The sequence below is a fragment of the Maylandia zebra genome, unplaced genomic scaffold (genome assembly GCF_041146795.1).
Source record: "Maylandia zebra isolate NMK-2024a unplaced genomic scaffold, Mzebra_GT3a scaffold11, whole genome shotgun sequence".
Lineage (NCBI taxonomy): Eukaryota > Metazoa > Chordata > Actinopteri > Cichliformes > Cichlidae > Maylandia > Maylandia zebra.
This window is the reverse complement of record NW_027490041.1, coordinates 1,407,312-1,434,813: the sequence shown is the minus strand read 5'-3', so window position 1 is coordinate 1,434,813 and position 27,502 is coordinate 1,407,312. Positions and strand designations below refer to the sequence as shown.

Below are 27,502 nucleotides of genomic sequence, written 5' to 3'. Positions count from 1 at the left end.
CCACTCCTCCTTTGGTCAATGGCACACACTTTTAGACGATGTGTATTCAGCATCTGGCAAGAGTGGAATCAACTGGGGCTCTTTCTAAATTGGCGTCACCATTGATTGTGGTGGTGGCAGCAGCTCATTCTGCTGGCTCTGTGTAACAGGGTCATAAATCACATTGTTATAATGTGTTCTAAACCCCCAAACTGCTCCTTTTATACCTGACTTTTAGGACCTCCAAGCCTGTAGTTGTGTTCATTATCAGTTAGAGCCCCTCCTCGTTCTTTTCTTCTTCTTCGGTGCAATCCTATAAATACAGTGTACCCCTTTTGCCTCTCCCCTTTTCTACAATCCCCCTGTGGGAGAGGTGGGTGTCATTTCTTTCCAACACTTTAAAACACACATATAATGCATATTTAGCCACCTGGATGTTTCTGGTTGCAATTTTAGTTCGATTATTGTCATTATTAAGCCTGTTTTTGTTAGATGTTATAAGTGTGTCGTATGTGTGTATCATAAATGTGTTTTAGGCGCCATAAATGCTAGCATGAATATATACTCCTTGCTAGCTTGGGAGCTGTGGTGGGTTGAACTAACCCTCTTCCCCACTGTTTGTATTTGGTCGTAGGAGCTGGAGTGGGCAAATTATTTACTGGGAGGTCTTTCTTTCTTTTACCTTTTTTATCAGACACAACGCAGAATCACACCGGTTACATCTGCAGCTCATCCATCACCTGTTCTTCCCATCACTTAATGTTTTTGCTGCAAGACGTTGGAGTGAGTGCCATCTATTTTGCTGTTGTTTGGAGGCATTTTAGTTCAGTGAGAGACAGGAGGTCACGCAACAAACTGCTCAAACGAGTGGAAGCCGCTGCCCTCTGCTCGTCAGCTGGGAAACCTGGATCTCCCTTGTTGTGTTAACAGACCTCTCTGCATTGAATCATACCTGTTATTAACCTCTGTCTCTCTTCCACAGCATGTCTTTATCCTGTTTTTCTTCTCTCACCCCAACCAATCACAGCAGATGGCCCCGCCCCTCCCTGAGCCTGGTTCTGTCGGAGGTTTCTTCCTGTTAAAAGGGAGTTTTTCCTTCCCACTGTCGCCAAAGTGCTGCTCATAGGGGGTCATATGATTGTTGGGTTCTTCTCTGTATCTATGAAGCGCCTTGAGGCGACTTTTGTTGTGATTTGGCGCTATATAAATAAAATTGAATTGTCAGGGTCAAAGTTCAGAGGTAAGTTTGTTTAGCAAATGAATGACAATAAATCATACATGTTTGCTGATTCACAGGTTAACAGCCTGGAGGAACAGGGCTGTGTCGTTCCTGTGATGTGATTCAGCTTTATTTTAGTATTCATTTATTTTATTAGCTTTATTTCAGCCACTCAAACAAAACAACATTATATTAAAACAGAGTGCAGGTCTCATCCAACCATAGTTAAATATGTGCCAACTGATTCAGTACGTTTCATGTAGAAATATCTGTGGCAACCTTTTGTTGCAGCAATGATCTCAAAACACAAGGGGGGGGGCTAAGATGAATGTCTGCTGTGAGGACAGGGGGTGTGCATGTGCTCAAGTCACGTGACACGTCATTTACGCAACATTTGGTCGATTTAAAAGTTACAGTGAGATAAAATCATGTTATGGATTGCACTCAGTATATTGTGCCGACATGGTGAGATTGTGTCTGTCGAGCCGAGGAGAGCGTCGCAGTGCCAAAAGCTGTAAAATGAACTATCAGGCTGGAGTGTGCTGCCACAGCACAGAGCAGTCACAGAGTCCTGCAGGCAGAAGAGGAGTGATCGTGTTAGCCACCTTACAAAACAAAAAGACATGAAGTGAAAAGCAGAGCGCAGAGTGAGGCAGAAGAAGACAGACTGGGCCAAGTCCTGCATGTGCGAGAGCGAGCGAGACCCGGGACAACGTCATCCGCCTCGCCTGGACTAGTCCGCCGGCCGGAGGAGGGACAGTGGCTGCACTGTGCAGCCGAAGACTCACTTTGATCGCGCAGGAGACGAGCGACGCAACCGGTCCACCGTCCGTGCAAACTGCGCCAGGCAGCGTATTGCACGCTGGAGGACACCGAGGAAAGTCACAGTAGGAGCGGCGCTTAGTGAGAGGTGATGTCGGGGGGACATGGCTTCTTCTCCGGTCACCCCAGCATCGCTTGAAGGAGAAACACCTTCACCCACCGGGAACGAGGAGCCCGCGACCACCCGACAGGTACGACACGCCTCCGAGACCCTCTGCGCGCCCGGTAACGTTGTAACGTTTTACCGAAGTTCATTCGCAAACACACCAGTTTAAGATGGACCCGAGAATCAGCACACGGGAGCACTGGTGTCTGACTCAGCAGAAACGGCGCGACGTGCGTGTAATGCTTCGTATTTGATAACGATGGAATAATTCTTTAAAATAAGCACACAGATAAACACTGGTGGGTGGAAAAGCTCGTGTTTTGGTGAAATGAGTCCCGCCTAGTCCGGTCTACACCTCATTCAGCAAACATCTGAGTCACCCTGAGACGCCAGTGCGCGTCCTTCTGATGCAAAAAGCCGTAAGTGACACGCTGTTTACACGCAGGAGCAGTTTAACACATGCAGGTTGTGCCAGTAGGCGTTTCCTTCAATGTGACACCAAACGTGTAAATCAGTGCTGGGAGCGGATGTTGGACCTGATCAGTCTTAATCTGACAAACTGTAGTTCCTGCTCTGTTTCTAATTCAGCCCCATGACAGACAACCAGCATGTTCTCCTGTCACGTGTTATTGACACGCACATATTTAGTCCGTGTGTGGGATGATAAAGGTGAGTTTGTTCAGGGCACGATCAGACTGAGGCCATTTCAACAGGTGCAAGGAAGTGTTAGTGTGGTTACTACGGCAGCACTGATGCCCTGATGAGTGCACATGGCTGGAATGAAAAGTCAATGCTATGTATAGCATGAACTACTTGTTGTCTAAGGCGGTGCAGAGAGTGAGCAGGAAATATCTGAGGTTGGATATTTCAGTACATACAGAGCTGTGCAGAGACATTAGGATCTTAAACTATTGTCTGTATCTGGCAAAGCGAGAATCTGAGCCTTGTGTACAAACTGTCTGGTGTTTGTTCTGGCAGGAATATGAAACTACTGTGCACAGCATGCTTATTAAGATGGCCCAGGACCAGGTCATCTTGCAGGATGGTAGTGTTACATCGAGAAGGTTCCTCTTTAATTGTTGGATTTCTGTGTGAGTTTTCTCCCTGTGCCTCTGTGGCCTCTCCCCACAGTATCCGTGTTTGTGTTTAAAGTGTTTAAAGTACAGCACTAGATGATCGTATGGGTGAATGTGACTTGTTGTAAAGCACTTTGAGTTGTTGTCTATATAAAGTCTAAATGGAAATCCACTTATGTGCAGAGGACCAGAAGATCCAGCGCATCGAAATAAAAAGTTCTTTGCTTAAACAATGAATTGTGCGATAAAATATTAATTTACAAATTCATTTTTAAGTTATTTTATTTATTCAATACAAAAGTAATTTATTATCTAGTAATTTAATTGAAAAGAAAATTCTGTTGGTTTTTGTTTTTTGCCCTTCTCCCCCGTCCCTCTTCTCAGCTGTTTCTCTTTCTTTCTCCCCTTCTTTCCCCCAGTCAAGTCTGTCCCATATTCAGTAAGTGAAAATAAAATAAACAATAAAAGGTGAATCAAATGGACCATTATGGCAAGGCTGGGATGGTCAATTTGGTAAAGTAAATCCGTTGGGCATCTTTCTTTGCCTTTAGACAACAATTCTGATGCAAAAGAGCCAAACGGGACAGGCAAAAAAAATAAATAAAATAAAATAAAAATTTATAAATCAGTATTTGAAAATAAATAATTATTCCATTAATAAATACTTCAAATCAGAAAAAAAAGAAATAAAATCTCAATAAAAACCTCACATCAAAAATCCTTTTCCTGTGTCGTCTCATGTCCAACATCTGTGTCGGCAGAGTGTAAACACAGAGGCTGAATGGCCTTTGGTATAGGTGCAAAGCTAAGACTGTCTAACCAATGACAGAGCTCCTTACCTCGCACCGGCTAATTTGCATTGCTCCGGGATTTTGGAAATTTATCCATTTATTCATTATGATGTGGTTCAGCATTATGATGCTGAACCACAGAAACACATACACACACATATATATATATATATATATATATATATATACACATATATTAGGGGTGCAACGATACTCGTGTGTGTGTTTCTGTGGTTCAGCATCATAATGCTGAACCACAAAAACACACACACACACATATATATATATATATATATATATATATACACATATATTAGGGGTGCAACGATATTCGTATCGATATTGAACCGTTCGATACAGTGCTTTCGGTTCGGTACGCATATGTATCGAACAATACAAAATTTTTAATTTATTTCATCAACTTTCCTTCTGACGATGCTGTCTGTGTTGAGCGCTCAGTGGATCTGCGTTCGACTACTCCGCCTAGGCTGCACTGTCGAGTGCAGATCCACTGAGCGCAGGGCAAGCTAGCGAGACAGAAGCTAAGCTCGTTGCAACATGGCAAACTGAACCTCCCCCACCCTCATTCAGATCTGGTGTTTGGAACTATTTTGGTTTTCATGTGACGTATGACCCTGAAGGTAAGCGAGTCATGGACTAAAGTAAAACAGTATGTTGGATGTGCCACGCAATGCTCAATTACATGGGTGGGAACTAGTGTGTTAGCGCAGTTAGCTCGTTAACATGTTGGCCGTCCAGCCCCACGCACGGGGCGATCCGCAGTAGCTTGTTAACGGAGATTTGCCGTGTTGTGGCGTTAAGGTCATTTCAGATTAACGCTGACAGCACTAGTGGGAACACAACGAATATGACTGCACATTTACACCGACATCATCCTAGTGCAAAGACAAGAGGAAGCAGACAAAACAACAAGCAGCATGCTACAAACTTTACCCGAGTCATTTAGACAGCTGTTAGCACAGGATTCTCCTTATGGGGACCTGATATGTTTAATATGCTGCTGAGAATATAGCCCAGAAGAAGCGTATAGTAGAGCTTTTATTTTGAAAGAGACATTTCTCTGTAATAAACTCTCTTTTCCAAAGATGGGTGATTCCTCCATCAGATAGATTTTTTTATTATTATTTTGTTGTTTCAGCAACATTAAATTTAAAAACTGTACGTTTGAGTTAAAATATATATTTATAATTTTAATAACTGACAAATTAAAAAGGCATGAACATTTTTTTTGTATCGAAAAAATATCGAACCGTGACACCAAAGTATCGAACTGAACCGAACCGTGAATTTTGTGTATCGTTGCACCCCTAATATATTTGTATATATGTGTGTGTGTATTTATACATCAATCCATTTTCTTACTTATGGAGTTCAGGGCCTGGGACCTACTCCATGTCAGCTTTCAGTGTTTATAAACATGAACATTATGAACTCATGACTCCCTTGGGAAGCCTATGGTTTTTCATAGGCAGGGGATATTTGTTTTATCACAGTTCATTACCAAACAGAGCAGGGTTCTAATTGATTTGTGGCTTTTAGGATATTATGTATAGGTGTGTAAAAGTGGAGTGAATATAATTACAAACAGCAATGCTAGTGGAGTGATGACAGACAGGGCGGTTGGGGGGTGGTGAACAGTTTGCCAACAGTTCTCCCCTGTAGAGAAGGACATCTGCCATTTCTTTTTCCTTTTAGTCAAACAATTCAGGTAGTGATGAAAGAAAATCAGACTGTGGCAGTGCTTGCAGCAGGTAACGGAGTGATAATGCAGAGTTTTTACTGCAGTGGACAGTCCCTAGTGTGACCATCGCTGGAACCAACCAGCTGATTTACACCATGGCAGCAGTCATCAGTGAAGTTCTTGGCTGCAACATGAACAATCTCAAGTAGCAATGCTACTAAACTTGCTGGAGAACTTTTAGTTCAGGCCACTTGATGAGTTTCACACAGTACTGCATATTATTTTATTAGGTTGGCACAAATGTAGGATTGTGTTTGTGATATCACGATGTGTCTGTTTCCTTTTCATATTACACTAAAGAGATCATCGCCTACAAGCCTCCGTAAACGAACAGCATGTCTATAAAAGCCCATTCATCATCCGGCCCTCCTGCTCAAACACAACCATGTAGCGCTCATCCCTCCACCCGTCTCATTCAGCATCCACACACATGTTGCAGGAAACGGGAAATAGAGTAGAGCAGCAAAGCTTGATTTTCTTTAGGATTGGTTAAACTAAAAGACGTTGACAAGGAATTTTAAGGGTTTTAGGAAGCATAAAACCGAAATCAGTTGTATTGGATACGAGTATAAATGAGTGCTTAGGCTCATGCAAGAAAAAACATCTTAGACAGGATATGACAAAACGTACTGTGATACAATTCTTCATTACTACAGCTCATTGAGTGCTTTTGTAAAAAGTCAAATCTGTGTGCTCCATTAAACCCTGTAGAAGTTGTTTCGAATGCTGACAGTGGACAAACAAAGTTGTCATTTAGCTTAAACATTAACAGTAGAAAAGGCCCGATAGGAATCTAACATCCTTGGAATCAAGCTGTGGGAGTGAGTTTTGAAACCTTTCTGTAGGACTGCTTTAAACTTGCCTTCTTGGTGATGTGTTGTCTGATGTCTTGTTTGACTTGAGCAGATTCTTTACGTGCTTTAAGTTTCTAACACATTTGCTTTAACCAGTAATTGAAACTGCTGAGTAGGAAGTACTAAAGTGGGTGTTGAGCATGTTGGGTGTGTCCTTATTACCTGTTTCGATGTTTTCTTTTAATTGAAAGCGTTTCATGAATATGAAATGCTTCTGCGTAATGTTAAACGTTATAAAATATTCTTATGATTTAAACTCTGTATTCATGGCTTATTCTTTCCTGGCCTTTCCTGTAAGCACTTTTATGCTCGGTGGTAAAATATCACAGAACTAGCAGTTTGGCGAGTGTCATGCCGCCTGGATTAGTGGCTCAGCTGGTAATTCAGAGATTTATGTAGCTTAGTTTGCTGTGTCATGCTGATTTGGGGAGACTGGACACAGACCTGAGTCATTCTCTTCTGGGTGATCACAGTGGTTACTCTCCTCCCTTCCTCATCTCACCCTGCAAAGAAATCTTTGTTGTTCTGCCTTGACCTCTTCCTCTGTGTTAGTTTGCTGTCCTTTCATTAGCTAGCTTTAGGACTTCTCCTCTCCTCCATGAATGTATCCCCACTAATCCCATTACATGCTTGTCCTTGTCCCACATTTATCAAACATACTTTTTAAAATCAAACAGTTAGAAATGACATTCATTACTTCATTATGTAACATGTCCCTGTGATCTAAACAGCCTGTTAGCCCTCGGAGCACATTTAAGTAAATTGAAATAATTGTGCCGATAAATTGGATTTGAAAGCTCTTATTCTAATTTTCTGTTTTGATGATATTTGGGATATGCTGTTTATGTAGAACAGCTAAAACTAGTTCTTTATATTCCCATATAAATGATAAACACACATTATTTACAAAACACTGCCCGGTGGACGCCAAAGGACGGCCTGTTTTGATTACGCTGGGATCTTTTTGGACTGCACATTTTTGGTCTACGATCAAAGCTGCCACACCACGCTGGATTAATCTCCCAGTAGCTGAGTTTATGAAGTCATAAGAAAGGAATGTCCCACACGTTCCTGCTGTTACACCATATTTGGACTGGGACACCTTTGCTAACCTCTGTTGCTCAATGACACACTGATTTGAATCTGGAGGCGCTGGCGACATATTTGCAGCAGTGTGGGTTCACAGAGGCTGTTTGGACTCTGAGCATGTGACACACCAGTAGCGTGCCACACTGGGCCTCTCGGGGTGGCGTACAGTGTCACTGTGTGTGTCTATTTAAGTGTTTGTCGTGTAAATGAGGACAACCAAGATATGTGAAGTATAGAGTGGTGTACCACAGTGACAGGTTAATGTCAGTGTGTGAGTGTGTAGCAGTTTGTGTGGCCAGAGAAGGTCAGCAGCCTCCAGAGGACAAAGCGCTTGTGTTCTTCCACAATCGCCCGTTTGATCAGACAGATCATTTGGCATCTGTCAGGCTAAAAACAACAACACAACATAAAACCAAGCATACGCTCTGCAGTCCTGCAGCTAACTCCTGACAGTCTGTCTGCTGTAGGCTGAAGAAATCAGGGGCTCATTCATCTGCACCTGTCAGCGTCTTTATGCTAACAATAGATCAAACAGTATGTGTCCACAGGATGTGTAAAGTTGAAGGTTACCGTACATCCTTATCTCCAGCACTGAGAATCAGTTATCACTGATCGCTGTCTCTGCTTTGTTTTGACATGTTTCATATTTATATATTTCATATTTATAAGGTAAATACCCTACAACATTACAGAGAAGAAGAAGTAACCCCAGGCTCGGTGAGGGGCAGCCATCTGCCGTCACCAGCTGGAGGTGATGAGTGGAAGACTCGATAGGCCACTCTTATTTTCATCCACTGCTTTGTTACCTCGACACGATGTTTTGGATCATCGTCATGCTTGAACATCCATCTTCATGGGACGAAGGTTCCTCGTCACAGTACGATACGCGGTCCTGTCTATTGGCCCCTCCATGCAGGGAGGTCATGTTGTGCTCTTAGCAGAAAAGTGACCCATGTTTCCACTGCTTTACTGTGGGGGTGGTGTTCTTTGGTTTTTAGTGATTGTGAGGACGTTTTCACAGACAAACCATCACAAAAAACCCCATTAAGTGCCAAAATAACATAAACCTGTAGTTTTAAAATTTTTAAAAAACTTCTCAACAGAAAATCTGTTTAAACAAAAAGGTTTTGAAGTGCTTTTTAAAAGAATGGACAGAGTCAGCTGTAGACTGGTGCAGAGCCTTGGTGGTTTCTCTAATCCAGCACAGAGGCCAGTACATTAATCTAAATGCAATGATGGAAACGCATTGATAATTTCTTCCAGTTCAGCAGAGGAGACCATGTTTCACAATTTAGAAATGTTAGGAGTGAGATAAAGATTTTACACAGTTGAAACTCAGAGAAGACTCAAACATTACACCAAGATTTTGAATGCTGAACTTAGCATGTGAACAAAAACAGAATAGAATGCGTTTTATTGTCACTACACACATGCACAATAAGCTTCAGAGCATCTCCTATTCAGTGCAGACGTGGGAAAGAAAGGGGGGTGAGTTGCACAGTTCTGCAGCACTATCTACAAATATAGAAACAAAACATAGTGCTATATATTACAGTGTGGGTTACTGCACGTAAATTAAGTGTTGCACAGTGGTGATGATAGTTGTGTAGTCTGTGTATAGAGGTCCTACATTGGGGGGTGGAACTGTGTTTATCATGTGTGAGTTCAGGTTACGGGTGGAAAAAACTGTTGCGAGTCTGTGGGTCTCCTTGCTGATGCACCTGTAGCGCCTCCCTGAGGGAAGCAGGTTGAACAGGTTAGAACCGGACTGGAGCTGTCATGGATAATGCTTGCTGCTCTGCTGAGGCAGCGGGAGGAATAAATGTCCATCAGGGAGGGGAGAGGGCAGCCGATGATCTTCTGTGCTGTCTTGACCACACTCTGAAGCCTCTATCCGCCTTAGTGCAGCTGCCGTACCATACCGTGATGTCAGCAGCAGGTTGGAGTTCAGCTTGTACTTCCTGAGGACTCTCAGGAAGTGCAGCCGCTGTTGGGCCTTCTTGACGACCGCTGAGATGTTGTCTGTCCAGGAGGTGTCAGCAGAGATGAGGACACCAAGGAACCGGGAGGTGTGGACCCTCTCCACACGCTCCCCGTTGATGTAGAGGGGGGCCAAGTCAGTGCCTCCTGACGTTGACAATGACCTCTTTGGTTTTCTTAGTGTTCAGTCCCAGGCTGTTTTCTGAACACCATGCTGCCAACTTCAGGACTCTGTATGCTGATTCTTTCATCCGGGCTGGACTTCTTATTCTTGACTGAAACTTGGCTTTGCCCTGGTGAGTTCTTTTCTTTCTCAGAACCAACCCGATTCACCTTTCTAAGCTCACCCCAGTCCACTGACAGAGGTGGAGGGCCAGCTTCAGTTTTTAAAAACAAATTCACTGTGGTGTGCCTCAAGGATCTGTGCTCGGCCCAGTTCTTTTTCCTTGTACATGCTGCCTTTGGGAGTAATACTTGAAAAATATAACATTTCCTCTCACTGCTACGCCGACGACATAAAAATTTATTTCCCTTTGACATCAGATGTCTCTACGTCTCTGGAACCCCTATTTGACTGTCTAAATGAGGTACAAACGTGGTCACGTCTCTCACACTGAAAGACAAAAGTTTTAGTTTTTGATAGTCACACCCCGCTGGAACAACTGCCTTAGGGTCCCTTGGTAGCCATCTCTCACTCACTGTTAGAAACCTTGGTGTTTTCCTGGACAGCTCAAGAAATCGACCTCCTCTGTGGTAAAAAACTGTTTCTACCAGCTGCGTCAGATATCTAAAGCAAAGCCATACCTCCCTTTGAAGGACCTTAAAAAACTCATTCATGGTCTTATCACTTCCAGATTAGACTACTGTAATTCTCTCTACTCGGGCCTCCCACCTTCCTCTATTCACCGGCTCCAGTTAGTTTGAAATGCAGCTGCGCGTCTCTTAACTGGAACTAGAAATTATGCCCACATCACACCAGTTTTAGCCAACCTACGTTGGCTCCCTGTTGATTATCGTACCAATATTCAAAATTCTTTTGCTTACCTTTAAAAATTTAAACAATTTAGCTCCCAGCTATCTACGCGAGCGCCTCCATTTGTGCATCCCTAATAAGGCACTTAGATCTTCCAATCAAATGCTCCTGACGCAGCCGAGGTCTCGTCTGAAGTCCAGAGGTGATCGGGCCTTTGCTGTCGTACCTCCCAGACTCTGGAGTAACCTCCCTCTTTATATTCGTCTCTCCGAGTCCATGCAGTCTTTTAAATTGCATCTTAAAACTTAGTCTGGCTTTTGATCCAAACTAGTATGTTATTTCTATTTTGTTTATTTATTTATTTATTTTGATAACACTTCTGAAGCATCAGAGCTGTCCTTGCCTGTGATAGAGCTGACCTGCCATAGGACACTGGGACGAGTGTAAATCCAGGCTGAATTCCTTGTGTTGGACAGTATTTGTGTGCAGCAGCAGAGCGCACAAATCAAACTGTATGTTTTGGTAAGCCTGGCCTTCTTGTACTGGATGTCAGTGAGCCAATAGCTGGTGAGTTTATCACATTAACATTTTTACTAGCAATTTCACTAGCTGGGACCACATCCTCAGTTACGATGAACGATGATGGATGAGGGAGCGTGTACTGGTGCTGCAATGTGGGGAAGGCCTCAAAGAGGACCGGCAGCGGCTCCTGGGCTCCAGGTGGGCATGAAAATGAGAACAGAGGGTATTGGTGAAGGGGGCATATATAAACTGAGGCGGCGAGAATGAGGTGTGGTCCCACTCCTGAAATTCAGATAATATCTCCACTTAGAATAAACTGGGTCAAAGAAAAAGTGCCTCTGATTGGGCTGCTTTCTACAGTTGGCTGTGAGTCCATTGCAGGGCATCAAACATGGATAAGGGGTTGTTTCAACAGTAATTCTATGATGAAAAATTAACGAGGCATTTATCAGGATCTATATTTAATTTAATATCTATTTAACATATTTAATCATTATAAAGCTCAGTGTCTATTTCTTAGCTTGTAAAGTTGTGAAATTCATGGCAGATTCACTTCTTGGCTGTTTTGCGTTTTATTAGATAGTTGATAATAAAGAGTGTCTTTGCCTGTGGCTTTGTTAAGACTGCAGGTTTTTGTCCGCCTGACCTTTGGTGACCTTGGCGAGCTCAGGATGAACAGGCTGTCTGCTCTGTTTGGGTGTGATGCTGCCTGCAGAGACAGTCTACTCTCATGCAGACACAACATCTTTACTGATATAACGTGGTCGTGGTCTCTGTTCTTCCTTATTAAATAATAGTAAAATGACTCTGAAGTTTTGATTCAAAATGCACCAGGTCTGCTCAGTCTGAATCACACCGTTAGAGCCAGACCAAATGATTGGAGCACCAATGTTAGCACTCAAAGAGTCTAAGCAGTACCACTACCAGCTTTGGCCAGTGCAGGAGTGAACATGTAGATCCATGTTCTACTGAGCAGACACTGAGCAGAGGCAACATGCAGTAAATGAATTAGTGGTCTCCACATGTTTGCACCCAAGGTTTCCCTGCTTTTGTGAGCTGAGCTGTTTTAATATTTTCCATGTAATGGATGATACTGTCCAATGCTTCCAGGACTGTGAAGATGGAAAAAATGATGTTGCAGTCGTTGCAGAAGTGTTGGTACCATTTGAAGGAAGTCATTAAAGCGCCAGAGCGAGCAGACAAGGCAAGCACTCAAAGAATGTGGAAGGCAGTCGGGGAAAGTTGCCATGGACGGACTTAATTCCTCCCAGCCCCAAACAGCTTTTATACTGTGGACAAAAATACATGAAAGTGTGTGTGTGTACCTGTTTAGATGTCTCTGTGGGGACCAAGAATTGGAATGTTACTATACTTGTGGGGACCAACAGTCATTTATGAGGACAAAAGTGCCTCACGAGTTTGAGACTCACAATGTGGTTCTAGTGTCAGGGTTACAGTTAGGTTATGGTTAGGTTTAGGTTGAGCGTTAACCATCCATTATTGATGGTTACAGTGAGCGGCTAGGATGTGTCCTCACTAAGATATCAAAACTAGAATGTGTGTGTGTGTGTGTTAGTGAAAGGAACTGTAACTGGTCCCAGTAGCAGCAGGATACAAACGCAATAATGACACAGCTGCCTCTCGTCTGCCTTCCTCCCCTGAGTGAAATAAGACATTTGGGACCTTTGAATAGTTTTTTGAAAATATCTTTTTGTTTAAAGAAAGGAAAGAGAAGTTTAATCCTTTAACTATTTGACTGTTAGGTGTCAATCCCTGGGAGGGTTTCCCCCTTTTATTTGGCGTGGAGTCAGAATTATGGCTTCTCCACACTGTGGAAGTAGCTCTTTGACACAGTCGAGCAGTCATTGGTCATAACAGGATCATTTAAGACTGGATGATGAATAAGACTGTTGAAGTGCATGAGAAGGATCTCATATAAAACAGTCTGTGTCTGCTCCTCAATTCAATTTAATTCAGAAGACCCCTATGAGTGCAAGATCAAGGAAACAGTTCACCCTGCCTGGGATAGGGTTACCAGGGCCCTGCCCTGGAGCCAGGCCCGGGGAGGGTGCCAGAAGCTGTACATCTGGTGGCCGGGCACTGGTCCATGGGGCCTGGCTGGGCACAACCCGAAAAAGGGACATGGGCCCATTCTTATGCAGGCCCACCACCTGCAGTAGGCGCCATAGGGGTCACATGCAATGTGTGCCACGTGGCAGCCAGGATCAGAGGCCATGGCGGACGGATCCCCGGCTACCAAGACCAAGACTAGACTTAGTGTCTCATAGTCATTGAAGAACTCTGACTTGCTTCCTGTTCTAGTTGTTCTCTGGAAAAAATCTGCAGGTCAAACAGGTGCACATACAAAGAGCACATTATTGATTAAAGCCTGGAAAACAACTGAGGCATTTGTCAGCCCGGCACGCTTGAAATGTCCAAGTGTTGAAAACAGTTTTCCATTCGTCACCTCCCCAATGTCCACCAGATGGAACGTGTTTCTAAGATCAAGCTTAGTGAAGATTATTGCTCTATGTAGTGGCTAAAAGCTCCAGCTGAAGCTGTTCTACAGTGGCTGGATGCAAAGCCCAATCACCATATAACACAACGCCTCGCAGATTCATTCCCCATTCTGACTCTGGGATGTGTTGCACTCAGAGAGAGGAAATGTTTGCTGCTATTAGCGTGAATGCATCCCTCCCCGATGGCTAATATAAGCCCCCATGGTGGTATTGTCAATCCTCACAAGAACAGTAGGAAGCGCCTGAAGAAACCACCCAGCGCTGAAACCCTCTTAAACAGCCAAGCCAGACCACCAGGATGGCTGAGCCATCATACCCAGTAGCCGAAGGTATAATCTAAAGGGTACTGTTTTGTGCAGGCGAAAAAGAGTCAGGAATGCTGTGAGCAGGGCTGTGGAAGCTCTGCCATAGCCACCACCAAACAACTGAGTTATTTTTACACATCGGCTAGCATCTGGCCAATCCACCACCTTTCATTGCTCATGCCGTTACAAAACAAACAAACAAAACAAAACCCATCAACCCATAAATACGAAGAATCACTGTCAGCCCACCAGGCAAATGCCCAGTATGCCCGATTGAAGGCACTCACAGCTATGGCCTCTGACAGAGTGATGTAAAAGAGATGGAGTCCAGAGATAAACCCAGAATTGTTATGTGTTGTACTAGAGACAACACACTCGTTTTGCAGGATCCACCTGTGTTATCGCACAGGGAGAATTGATGTGGCCATTCTTCAGTCCTTCTCTATCACTCCTCCTGAGTAAGTCTGCTCAGCTGCACTGACTTCTCACGATGTTCTTGATGAGGAAGCTGATCGTGACTTGTAGTTTCTTTCAGTATTCAGTTATGGCAGTGGTGTCCAAACCCAGGCCACGAGTGTCCTGCAGGTGTTAGACGTGTCCAGCTGATTTAAATGGCTCAACATGCCTTGAAGTTCTCCAGACACCTGGTAATGAACTAATCATTTGATTCAGGTGTGTAGACCCAGGGTGAGATCTAAAACCTGCAGGACACCGGCCCTCGAGGCCTGGAGCAGGCCAAGTTATGAAGCTAACTATTCTCAAGGCTAATGTAACAAGTTCTTCAAATGATTTCGTTTGCAGTACGTATTTTTCAGACCATAAGCTGCAGGGGATTATAAGGCACATTAAGCGAAACAAAGCAGTCAGATAAATCAAACTTTATTAAACTAATTCTTCTTGCTTCCTCCACTTCTGTACCATTGATTCATTAATGTTGAATTCTCTGGCAGCTGCTCTATTCCCATGTTGTTGCAGTATATTAATGACTAACCTCGTATTGTGGATGGATTATCTCAGTTGTTCTCCTGACTGAAGTTTGGTCCGTTTACAGCAGGGGTGTCAAACTCAAATACACAGTGGGCCAAAATTCAAAACTGGAACAAAGTCGCGGGCTAACGTTAATATTTATTGAAATATATTTATTCCTCCAGATATAAGAATGAATCTTTTCTTATGGACTCAAACACGTTTTGCTGAAAAACTGAATATGGAACAAGCAAAGCTTAATACTGAACAATATATATATTAGCTGTATAATACCAGTAGGCCAGCTCTGATAGTAATTTGGTATGGCTTCGCGGGCCAAATGTAATTAGGTTGTGGGCCAAATTTGGCCCACGGGCCAGAGTTTGACACCTATGGTTTACAGCAGGGGTGTCCAGGCCTCGAGGGCCGGTGTCCTGCAGGTTTTAGAGCTCACACTGGGTCAACACACCTGAATCAAATGATCAGTTCATTACCAGGCCTCTGGAGAACTTCAAGAGATGTTGAGGAGGTCATTTAGCCATTTGAATCAGCTGTGTTGGATCAAGGACACATTTAAAACCTGCAGGACACCGGCCCTCGAGGTCTGGAGTTCGACACCTGTGGTTTACAGCATCCTGCCATGCGATTGCATTTGTCTCTAACCATCAGGAACCCTCACGTTAACTTTTATCGAGTGGAAAAGTGTTAGTGTTCGTCCTCCAGCTTCACTGTGTTTATGCTAACATAGCTGTGTCGCTAGCGATCACGTAGCACATCATTATATACCAGCTAGCCCAACTTCAGTAACCCTACAAACGTCACTGCTGTTTAGTTTCCTGTCTTCATTTATGTTGGAAGTGACAGCAGAGCTGTACGTTTTAATTTGTTCAGAAATCTCTCAGTCAGAACATGCTATATCATGCTTAGGCACTAGCAAAACCAGTGAGCTACCTTCCGCTAACTTCCTGCTAACTTCCTGTTAACTTCTAAGTCCGTTAAATATAATAAATTCTGTTTTCATGGATGCCTGGATGTTAAACTCAATTGTTACACCTGGTAAGGCAGCAACACTGATCGTTTTATTAAAGATGAAAGAATTTAGACCGTTTTTAACTCTCAGTGATGTCGCAGTGTTCGTTTGACTTTGGGTCCTGAAGGACGGAGTTTAGGACCCAGATTACTCCCAGATTTAAGAGCACCTTAGTCCGAAAAATGTGGCAATAACGACGGCCGCTTGCATGTTCTACAAAAAAATAGTCCTTTGTTGTGTATCTGACGGACAAACACCAAACCAGTTCCACACCACTGAAGCTGCAGCATTTTTACAAACCAGTTCTGGTTCATGTGTTTCACTCAACGATCCGCTTTCCCCCTTCTCATTCTCTATCGCCACCATGTGGGTATGAAAACAAAGGCACTGCGCATGCGCACTTTACCCATATTCTATCGCGATATTTTATTTTTTTATCGTTGCCCAACATTAAACCAGTATTACCATGAACAGTATAATGTGGCACAGCCATAGGTGGGCTGGTAGGAATGCTGCGGAGGGAGGAGAGAATGGGTTAGCCAGAGTCTAGAGTGAGATGTACACTTACAGAGAGAGTCGAAACCATCCTACCGGGCGATGTGGTGACAAGAAGCAGGTAGTAAGCGACGTAACAGGCGTGTCTTTTCCTCTGTAGAGCTAACACTCCTGCTGTTTTACTTCTGTACTCCTGTGCATACGTCAAGGATGTCACAATCACATTTTACAGCATCCATGTTATATTAGAGATACTTTAGTCCCAGCAAAGTAGTGTACTGTTGTTGTTTGCTCCATTGCAACAAAACATGCAATGATATTATACTGAATTGCACCAGTTTTTAGGACGTCTATCTTTTACTTTCTGTGGGTTTTTCACTGCTTCTCTGCGATCAGATGAATTGTGCACACTATTTGCTCTTCCACAGCTTTATTTTTTAGTCTTTGAATGTTCCCATCACTTCTGTGATGACAAAAGTCATGATTATGCCATAGTCAGTCTATTTATATAGACCAAAGGCTCATCAGCAGATCCAAACCGACAGAAAGGCCACGGTTTCCTAAGAATAGAGCACTTACATTCACATTGAAATGTCCTGTAACGTAGACACCGTTATCATGGTTTTGTTAACCTTAAAGAACAAAACTATGTGCCTGTTTAAATATTTATGGTCTGTATATACATTAATAATATTTACCATTAAAGGCAGTTTACTTTATACCTAGATCATCGATCACAGTGCATCGATCGGCTTCCTGCTTTACTTCCTCATTGATGACTGAGATGCTGCAATTAGTCCTCCAAAATATTAAGCAGGGTGCACGCCATCCCATCAGTTTCCATACTCCTGACATAGAGTGAGATTTCCTGAAGCCTTGCTATTTATAGCTGCAGGAGGCAGCTTCTAGCTTCTCCCTGGAGGAAGCTGTCCTTGTTTTTGTCTTCATCAAAAAACCTTAAAATCTAAAAATACAGACACCAGGTTCTTTGTTGGGCTTCTCTTTGTGGTTTGCTGTGGCTTTGCATCTGCTCTGCATCCCTGACCATCAATGTCACCAACATGTGTTCAATGATCAGCCAGTTCACCTCTGAGGGACTTTGGTCTATTCAAACTGGCTGAGATGCTGTGGCTTAAAAAGGTGGTTCAGACTTGAAAACCCTCCGATGGGCTGAATTATAACTCTAATAAGAATAAATAGCTACATTTACAACCTGCATGTTGTGTTTACTTGTGTTGTCTTTGTCTAATATGAACATTTTGTTGATGATCTGAAACATTCAAATGTAACATTTTTGGATTCATTCCTGTGGAGCTCAGTTCGGCACTCCCAGTCAGCGAGCCATGGCATGTATGTATGTGTATGTGGAGACAAGTGTCTGTATGTTCGCATGCATGTATTTATACATACATGTATGCATGTGCGTGTATGTTTGTATGGGTGTATCCGTATGTTTGCAGGTGCATGTATAACTTGTACATATCGTTCTTGTGTAAATGTAAATTTGTCTGTGATTGTGTAAATACTTCACACACATGGAGAAATGTCAAACAGCCTTTCATTGTTCTTGTAACAGTGACAATAAAAGCTATTCTATTCTATTCTATTCTATTGCTCTGTCATGCATTCTTGCATCTCTTGCCTGCAAGCACACTTTGCAGAGTGCACTCTGTAGTTTATTTTACATAATAGTTAATACAGTACTCGTATTTAAGTGTATTTCGGTTTAGTTTTTTACATCTCATAGCACTGCAAACACTTATAAAGCATAAAGTTTACTGAGAACCGATTAGTAATTAGGGATGGGTACCGGTGTCGTTCTGACATAAACAGTGGTAACCAGACTGAAAGGCAGCGCACATTTCGGTGCTTTGTTTCTGTGCTTTTTTTTTCCTGAGCTGTCATACACTTTAGATTCTAGCCAATCATTTTACGTTTCCGAGGATAGTAGGCGGGCCCAGGTACGTACGTTCTTTTAGAGCAGAGCTCCAGATTAAAAATGCCCAAGGCAAAGCGGTCAAAGTCTGGCTGTACTTCACAGCAGAAGATGCAAACTCAGCAGCAACAAGTGCTTTAAGCTGATACTGTGATACTGTCAAAGGAGGTAACACCTCGAATCTGATGACACACCTGGTGACGCATAGCGTTTTTTTTAAAAGCCGAGAAATGCGCCGTATTTGATAGCTTGCTGCGAGACCTCACACCGAGCACATCTACTGCGGGTGTGGTGCCTGTTATCGGACCCGGAGTTAGCAACATCCCCAAGAACCTGAAGAGGAGAGTCCTGGCCCCTAGCCCTGCCAGTGTAGCAGAAATGATGAGGATGATGATGCAGCAGCAGCCGTTCTTCTCTGCCTGAGTAGCTTAATCTTGTTTGTGTGTAATTTACGTTGAGTAGGCTAACCACGTTATTACATTAATGCATGTGAGGTGAACTAGCAAACATCATCATAGCTACATGCGGCTGTCTTCTTGTTTGATGGCAGATACTCCCTTCACCCTGGCCAAAAAGGCTAAAATGACCAAAGAAAAAGTGGGAAACAGCTAAACATGAGAGGTTTTTGGACAAAGTTTGTGTTTTTTCCATTGTTTAAGCACTGCTTCCAGCCAAGAGTGATACCATATATGCCCCATAGCTGCAGAAAAGGCTAACATTGTTATCTTTTTACAAAAAAACAGCTGAACATGAGAGGTTTTTGGACCAATTTTGTGTTCTCCATTCGTTAAGCACCGGTTTGAGCACCGTTTAAGCACCGGCACCGTTTCAAAAGTAACGGTTTGGCACCGGTATCGGATCAAACCTAAACGATACCCATCCCTATTAGTAATAAGAGCCTTCTTGTAGTTCCACTAAACTGCACGATAAATCATAGAAGTAATTCAGACAGGGAATTTTACAGTGGGGCAAAAAAGTATTTAGTCAGCCACCGATTGTGCAAGTTCCCCCACCTAAAATGATGACAGAGGTCAGTAATTTGCACCAGAGGTACACGTCAACTGTGAGAGACAGAATGTGAAAAAAAAATCCATGAATCCACATGGTAGGATTTGTAAAGAATGTAAGTAATGGTAATGGTAAATGGTAAATGCACTGGTTCTTATATAGCACTTATACAGCACTCTTCTACCCTCCCTAAGCACTAAACCAGTTCCAGAGCATCTAATAAAAGCACTGGCAGCAACAGGGGCCAGTATCCCGCCCAAGGTGACTTTGGCACGCAGACTGGAGCAGCCGGGGATCGAACTACCGACTGACGTCCTGAGCCACAGTCGCCTCTTTTCCAGTAGAACATAACTGCCTCAGCTCAACTTGACTCTGTCTCTCAGTTACAGTTGAGCACCACCTCAGTGTGGGTGGGGCTGTTACAGCAACACAACCTGGAAGTCCCGTGACGCAAACACAACAAGCGATGACATCCCGGTGATGGAACATCTGCACCCCGTCACTGGACTTCCTGTGTAGCCGTTTCCCTCGTTGCCAGGCAGGTTTGAGTCTTGAAGGGTTCGCTCTCATAACTGATCCAGTGATGTCACTTCCTGGCCATCAGCGGCATGTATCTGGGACACAAACTGGGCTTGGAACTGGGTGAGAGATGAAACTGTGAGGACCTGCACAGACTTGCTGCCTCGCTCTTTGTGAGGAACGTCCTTCAGGAGTATGAAAGGGAAACTAGCAGTTTATTGAAACCAGCTCCGCTTCAACCTCAGATGCACACAAAGTAGACTCGTTCCCCAAGAGTTTGCACTTTGGATCCCAGGTATCGAACCAGCAACCCTCTGATTAGCAGATGAGCCAGTCGGGCTACAGCTACCCTACGTGTGTGTGTGTGTTGCCTTTTCATTCACATAATCCATCTTATCTCTAATGAAAAAGCCAAATGAAATCCTCAGATTTGCCCCTCAGGTTCCCACAGTGTTCAGGTCACACCAGGCCACAGTCCCACATTTGAGCCACGACTGTGGGTCACACAGAGGACAGAGCATGTCCTTTAGCCTTCTTTGTTTTTGGATTGTGTGCCACAGAGTCTCACTGAAGATGATTTTGGCACGTTTGCTGAGATTGTTTGAAAAACAAGCTAAAGAACACGTCCACGATGTGACAGCAGCTGTGGGCCTCGATGGAGCCCACGTTTGTCCTGGAGGCGTCCTCTGTGGAGCGAGGCCGGCTCACATGGTTCAGTCTGAACAGGGTGAAGCTCCAGCTTTGACCTGATTAACTTCCAGTAGTGGAAAAGCAGCTGTAGCTGCATTTTTCATCACTATTAATGGGATGCTGCTGGGACCTGCTGTTAGTGGGAGCTCAAAGCCTGAGGCCATCATTAAGATCTGTGTGGGTCTGTGTGGGTCTGTGTGTGTGTGTGAGTCTGTGTGGGTCTGTGTGTGTGTGTGGGTCTGTGTGGGTCTGTGTGTGTGTGGGACACTCACTGAGTAGTAGTCGACTGACCGACCCAAACACGGTGACTTCATATCACAGGAAATATTCAGCTCAGGCTTCTGTCTGACGCTTTGCTGTCTCACATTTAAATCACAAAGGTTGTTTCTACAAACACCCACTCATCTATCGTCCTCTTACACACCGGTCACAGACCCACTGCTGAACTCACAATATCATTTATTTTCCTTGTGTTTGATTGGTGGTACAGTTGTTTTATTTTGTGTGTTTGTTACACAGGAAAGCTGTTATTGATCAGTTTGAGAGTAAAACAGAAACTGTGAGTGTAAATGTGGAGATTACAGTCGTTTCATGCTGTAACCTACAAAATGCTTTGTGCAGACGAGTCAGTGAAATCAATCAATCATCCTGATTTCTTTAGCTCATGAACACCGTGTGGGGTCAGTGTTAACAACATGGTGCAGAAAGGAAACACAAGCGTGGAGTCGGTGGGATTGTGCAAACGGTGGCTCGTGCATCAATCAGCTCCAGCTGTGATGCATCTCTTTGATTAGTGGGAGCAGCAAACTCCATCCAGACAGCTTCCTTTGTTTTTTTCACTTGACTGATCGATCAGCGCACAGCTCCGTTTAGCACACACGCCATCTTTAATGACGGCGTGGAGTCTGTGCCCTGTTCCTCCCACACACGAGTGTTCGTTCATGTTCGGCCTTGTGTCTGAGCGTTTCCTCTCGGTGTGTCTGTAACGAGGAAGCCACGGGCAGGTCGCACACAAACGTATGGCTGCCGAGTGTGCGAGTGTGGCAACGTGTGGCAACTATTCTGGTTTGCCAGCGACGTTTCCAGATAAACACTGGTGGCAGCTGCTGCCATGGCAACACCATTGTGCTCCCTCCCTCCCTCGCTCGTCTCCCCTCCCTCTCCCCAACCACTCCTCTCTCTCATGCTCCGCCGGCTCAGAGAGCGAGGACCAGAGAGGAGAGAGGTCAGCTCGATTCAGAGGACAGAAAGAAGAAAGGAATAACCCGGAGTGGACGGGGACAGGATGAGCGAGGACAGCCACTCCCACTACAGGCTGGACCCCAGCGATCGCCTCAATGGGCTGGGACAGAGGAGGAAGAGACCCAAGAAGGTAAACGAATAGATGGAGAGCCACGTGGTACAAAGTGTGTAAGGATGGAGCACCCCACCCTGCAAAAAGAGAAAGGAGGTGGGGTTAGGTGAGGTTTGTTTATGTGCAGACGAGCGTCCACATGATGTTAGGAGCACCGAACCATCCGAACTCTCACCCCGTCGTCTCCTGTGGAGTGTGTGGCTGCTCCCCCACAGCAGCTGTATCCTCTCTCATATCCTCCGTCTCCTGGTGTTGTGTTGCTCCACAGTGAGTCGTAGTAGGAGGCTCACATGCTGTCAGGGTGGGTCCCTGCTCGCTCTTTGTGTGCCTGTCGTTGGGGGTTTTGCTGTTTGCAGCTATCAGGAGGTTTGTGTTGTAGCCTGATGTGAGAAGTGTTGTTATTATCATCATTTTTAACATTTCTGCAACGCTACAATAAACAGACACACACCCATCAGCCTGTTTACAGATCTATACGCCCATAAAGACGTGAAACACACATTGCACAAATCTACTATAACGTGTTCATATGTGTTATAAAATAAAGAGGTAAAGTATTAGCTGTTCAGGTTGATTCATAAATATGACCTCAGCACGTGAAATCCTTCTGCTGACATCCCTAAAAGCTCGTCAGACCAACGAAGCCGTACAACACAAATAACCAGACCAAACCAGGGTTGTGCGTCTGTTGTTGAGAACATTGTCAGTAAACCACAGTGACGTCCTACAGAGGACTCGTGTTGTCATTATTTTTGTGTATGTCGTGTGAGCTGAGAGCTGTAACCAAAGGTAGTGAGCGCGTCGGCCTTTAACGTCGCGGCTGGTTGTGCGATCGCGTCGCCGCTGAACTCGTGAGAGTTTGTCTCAGGGATCTTTAATTTGAAGTCAGGTGAACATCCAGTGAACTAACAGAACATTCAGGAGCAGTTTACTCTCATGAATGTCAGACAAACTGAGGTTTGTGTGTCAGTTAGATTCTTTAAGTCATTAAAGTGTCTCTGTTAGGAAAAGCATCTGTTTCCTCCACCTCTGCAGAACTGCGTGACCTGTAGCATCATTGCAGGAAGTATCCTGTGACAATGAGTGACTGCACATCATCATTATCAACACATAAACCTGTGGTCTGGACCTGCAGTTCTTATTTTTACTGTCTGGTTTTGTGTAAAGCAGCACTTCAGTAAGCACCTGTGAAGCACACAGTCATAGTCGAGTAATGAAGCGATCCATATGTGAAACATATTCCACGTCTACAGGATAGTGGAGGTTACATGGGTCAACCTGGCAAACTGTACCAGCACATGTGATCACACTGATAGCAGAACACAGGTATGTGAGTCTCTACGACGAGGTCAGAAACCAGTAACAAATGTTTCATGTGATTCGTTTTTCTCCAGTTTGTCTGCAGTGAACCTTAAATACTCACTGAACCAGCTGTTTCCTGATGTGGTGACGTGTGTCGGTGATGAAGCCAACACTCTGTCCAGTGTTGGGCAAGTTACTTGAAAAAAGTAATCAGTAATTAGTTACTGATTACTTTTTTCAAGTAACTTGCCCAACACTGGACAGTAACTAATTACTGATTACTTCCCCCCAAAAGTAATCCCGTTACTTTACTGATTACTTATTTTCAAAAGTAATTAATTACTTAGTTACTTAGTTACTTTTTAAAAACCCGATTTACAACCTGAAGAGGTGATAAAGCGATAGATCTTTCAGCCCAATTCTACTTTTTCTACATAATCCATCATACAAAATGTAATCAAATGGAAAAGTCTCTTTTTCTAACTTGTTTTATTAGTTTTAATCTTTTAACTTTATGCATCAAGCAAACATTTAATTATCTGCAACATTCTCTGACTGGAAGAAATTTGTTTAACATTGAAACCTATTTTCTGCACATTCCAGCTCATAAAATAAAATATTTTTTGTGTTTACACTCAGTCTTTCAAATAGATGCAAGTAAAACACAGCAGAAAATAAATAAAGTCAAAGACTCAGCGGTCCTGTTGCTCTATTTTCACCTGTAAAGCAGGAGTGGGGTAGGCGGAGGTTTACCCTGGTGCAGGTGTGCTGCGGTCAGTGGAAGAATCCGCGAGTTTCTCTGTGAGTTTCCCATTACGTCGTAGCTACTCGGTGCTTGTTGGAAGTTTAGGGGTTTTTTCGCTGTAAAAAGAAGTTTTCTTCCCACGCACAGCGGACACTAATGTTTTTGTCACTTTTTATGGAATCAAACTCAAAGTAAGGTCAGTACTTCCACGCTTTAAACGCTGCACGCTCATACTCTCTCTGCACTCGATATGTGATCCATTGTTGATCTGCACACAGCTGTTGTCACTAACGTCGCACTCGCTTACGTCACTGTCGTGAGACATTCTCGCAAAAAATCACGGTTTTAGTAACGCAGTAACGCAGCGTTCCTACGGGAAAGTAACGGTAATCTAATTACTGTTTTTGCAATAGTAATCCCTTACTTTACTCGTTACTTCAAAAAAGTAATCGGATTACGCGTTACTGGAGCGTTGTTCTCCTCTGTAACAAAGCAGTGATAAAGGAATAGATGCTGATTTTATTAACTTGTGTCTTTGTGCTGCTGGATTCAGTCTGAAGCAGGCAGCAGTGCTGAACCTACCAGTGTAAATGTGATGGTGGAAGCAGAGGCCAGCACTTGGCAGTGCTAAACACAATAAAAGACTCACAAGTTCCTGCTCAAAGGTCAGCTGCCTTCAGATCAATCATTAACCTGCAGCAGGTTGTGGCCTGATGTGTTTGTAAGAGTTTCACTTTCAGGAGGAGAAGATTTAAACGAGTCACACAAATGTGAACTACAAAGTCTGTGACACACAATTTATGCAAACTGCATGAAATCTGACCTGAAGAAATCCAGTCTTCTGCCTGTTGTGGTTGTGACAGCTGCTCGTAGGAGAGTTTGTTTGTAGGAGGTGGAGATGTTCTCAGATCAAGTGCGTAATCGTCTCTTTGTGTAGACGCTAAAAGCTGTGAGCCAAAACTCTCTGCTCTGAAACTCTTCACTCAGTCCTCACGCTGAGAGTTTAGAGGCTGAACTTCTTGTTCCTCCATAACACTTTTCATGAAACAGCAGAAATGAGCTTGTGTTTCTCAGCAGTGCGCACACAGAGAGCCGATCCTCTCTGCTCAGTCTGAACAAATCAAAGTGAAACGTCAGTGAAAACACAGCTGCTGATCAAACTGTGTCAGATTAATGCCTCAATGTTTCACTGTGAGGTTAAAAAATACATAAAAATGATTTAAAGAAGTAGGAGGCAGATTTTCACAATAAGAGCACTTTGTTTTTAATTCAGTTAATGTCAAACTGTCATCAACACCTCTGTGTTGTCTCCGTCTCTGAGCAGATTCAGGCATTACTCAAATAATAAAGGCTTTTTTTCACTATTATACTTTCATTAGTCTCCAGGTTGATGATTATAAACAGAATTATTAAAGTTTTTATCATTTCAGGCTGAAAATCAACATGAATTTGGTTTTAATCAAAGAAGCTCCTTTAATGTGTGTCATTAAAATCCTCACACAGGCTTAAAAAGGCGACATTAACATTAAAATAAATGAAAGAAGCTTCAGCTGAGAGCTTCATGCAGTCATCATCAGCAGCTCATAGCAGTCACAGCTCTTTATTACGCAGCTTTGCAGGAATTAAAGTGGCTGAAGTGTCAGAGTTTGTGTGAGAAGCTGCTTCATGGACAGCTGCACACACGTCTTTATTATTTCTTCATAAATCAAACACACAGGTTTGTCTGCAGATGATTTAAAGTGTGTCGTTGTGCAGTTAAAGCTGTTTGTGTGACGCCCTGACCTCCTGTGAATGAAACAGCCAATCAGATCCATCAGAGAGAGAGCAGGAAGTGTTGTGTGTTTGTGACAGAACAAGGAAACAGTGATGATGATGAACATAAAGGTCCTCTGATGTTTCCTGTTACAGTAACGCTTGTTCATCTGTTGCTCTCCTACACTTTCCTATAAATAAAGGAGAAAAAGTCCGTTTAGTTTCATTTCCTACAGCTCAGAGTTACACTTCACATTCCTGCTGTCACATCAAAAAGCTTCACTTTGGTCCAACATCTACATGTTAACATGAAACACAGACAGACTCAGAACATCTGGAACATCTGCACTTTGACCCAAACTGTTATAGCAGGATATTTTCTGCATATTTCTTATGTTGGACCTGTTTGAACTGTAAACGACCTGTAATCATCTGTAAATGGTGTGAGACACACTGAGGCCACCTACAGGGCAGCTGGGGAACAGCAGGGATCTGAAATCATATGAGACGTTAGTGAGTGAGAAGAACAAACGGACTTAAGATGGCTCGAAGTGATCAAAGTTGATCTAAAACAGAAGATAAATCCACTGATTCTTTGTAAAGTTCATCTGCTGCTCACATGAATCCATGAAAGATTTATTTCACTGAATGTTTCTTCAAAGCTCATTTCAACCTGTTGAAGTCATGAATGAAAGTGCAGACTGAGAGTGGATCACATGATGTTTGAGGTGTGTCATGTGACATGTTCAGTATTGTCACACATGTCTAGATTGTCCCTGATAGCATAACTGCTCAAACACTGATGATTATATTTGAAGAATTATTCCTGATGGCAGCAAAGTTTGAATGGAGCTCTCTGTCTGTGCTGATTTGTCGCCCTCTGGAGGTCAAAGCACAAACCTACAGGGCAGGTGAGGAACAGCAGGGATCTGAAATCATACGAGATGTTAGTGAGAAGTTAGAACAAACGGAGTTAAGATGGCTCGACGTGATCAAAGTTGATCTAAAACAGAAGATAAATCCAAAGCAGCATCAGATGAATGTTACCATTTCCAGTTACGGTGCCCTTCATCTAATATGGAAATGTGTTGTTGTTTTTTTAGCCGTGTTGTTGTTCTTCCTATTGTGTTTAGGCCAGAGATGCTCTTCAAACAGCTGACAGACATGACCACATAACAATAACATGGTGTGAGTCCGATTTGATATTCCAGTCAACGCTGAGAGACCTTAACCAGGAAGTCAGAGGTCAGCTGATGCTGCGAGCAGGAAGTGAACCAAGGGAAAGGTCCACTCTACTCAATCTCAAAGAAAATATGCTGGTGTTTGTTGATGTTGATGGTACAATAAAAATATATAATATAATAAATAATAAAATATCATGTGATGATGAGATGTGTTGTTGGTGTTTGTATTTTCTGTAAATGTCTTTTTTAATGTAAATGCTTTGTTCCAGACGGACAGGGAATCAGTTGCTGTACGATGACATCATCTTGATGTTGACGAGGAGGGCGAGAAAAACTAGTTTTGTCCTGCAGATGGCGATCTTGCACCGTGTTCAGAGAGCCGACACTTTGATGGTGCTGCTCTACTCAGCTTACTTTAGCCTGGGTTGGACTCTGTATGAGCAGCTTCCACTCTGGTTTCACTCTTAAACACACTTGTTTGATTTCACTTGTAAAAGTTGAAGAATAAATATTTTATTACAAAA

The 27,502-nt window shown here is 43.4% G+C and overlaps 1 protein-coding gene across 2 annotated transcripts; it reads left to right on the top strand.

Annotated features, from left to right (window-relative positions):
- The first annotated feature begins 1,542 nt into the window (after positions 1 to 1,542).
- Positions 1,543 to 27,502, top strand: LOC143415890 (uncharacterized). Of its 2 annotated transcripts, none has more exons than XR_013096312.1 (3): positions 1,543 to 2,211; positions 26,928 to 27,113; positions 27,248 to 27,502. XR_013096312.1 is itself a non-coding variant. In XM_076881312.1 (3 exons), the coding sequence occupies exons 1-3, from the start codon at positions 21,927 to 21,929 to the stop codon at positions 27,286 to 27,288; spliced, it is 333 nt and encodes a 110-aa protein (XP_076737427.1). In that variant the 5' UTR covers positions 20,599 to 21,926; the 3' UTR covers positions 27,289 to 27,502. The 2 variants fall into 2 exon arrangements, 1 of the variants encoding a protein (XP_076737427.1); XM_076881312.1 differs by lacking the exon at positions 1,543 to 2,211 and adding an exon at positions 20,599 to 22,013 and having other exon boundaries at positions 26,928 to 27,132.

Bases quoted from the DNA above. Each gene is read 5' to 3' on its own strand.
- LOC143415890 (XM_076881312.1), top strand. From the start codon at position 21,927: ATGAGCGAGGACAGCCACTCCCACTACAGGCTGGACCCCAGCGATCGC. The intron at 22,014-26,927 runs GTAAACGAATAG...TATTGTGTTTAG, and splicing joins GGAGGAAGAGACCCAAGAAG to GCCAGAGATGCTCTTCAAAC. The intron at 27,133-27,247 runs GTACAATAAAAA...GCTTTGTTCCAG, and splicing joins GGTGTTTGTTGATGTTGATG to ACGGACAGGGAATCAGTTGC.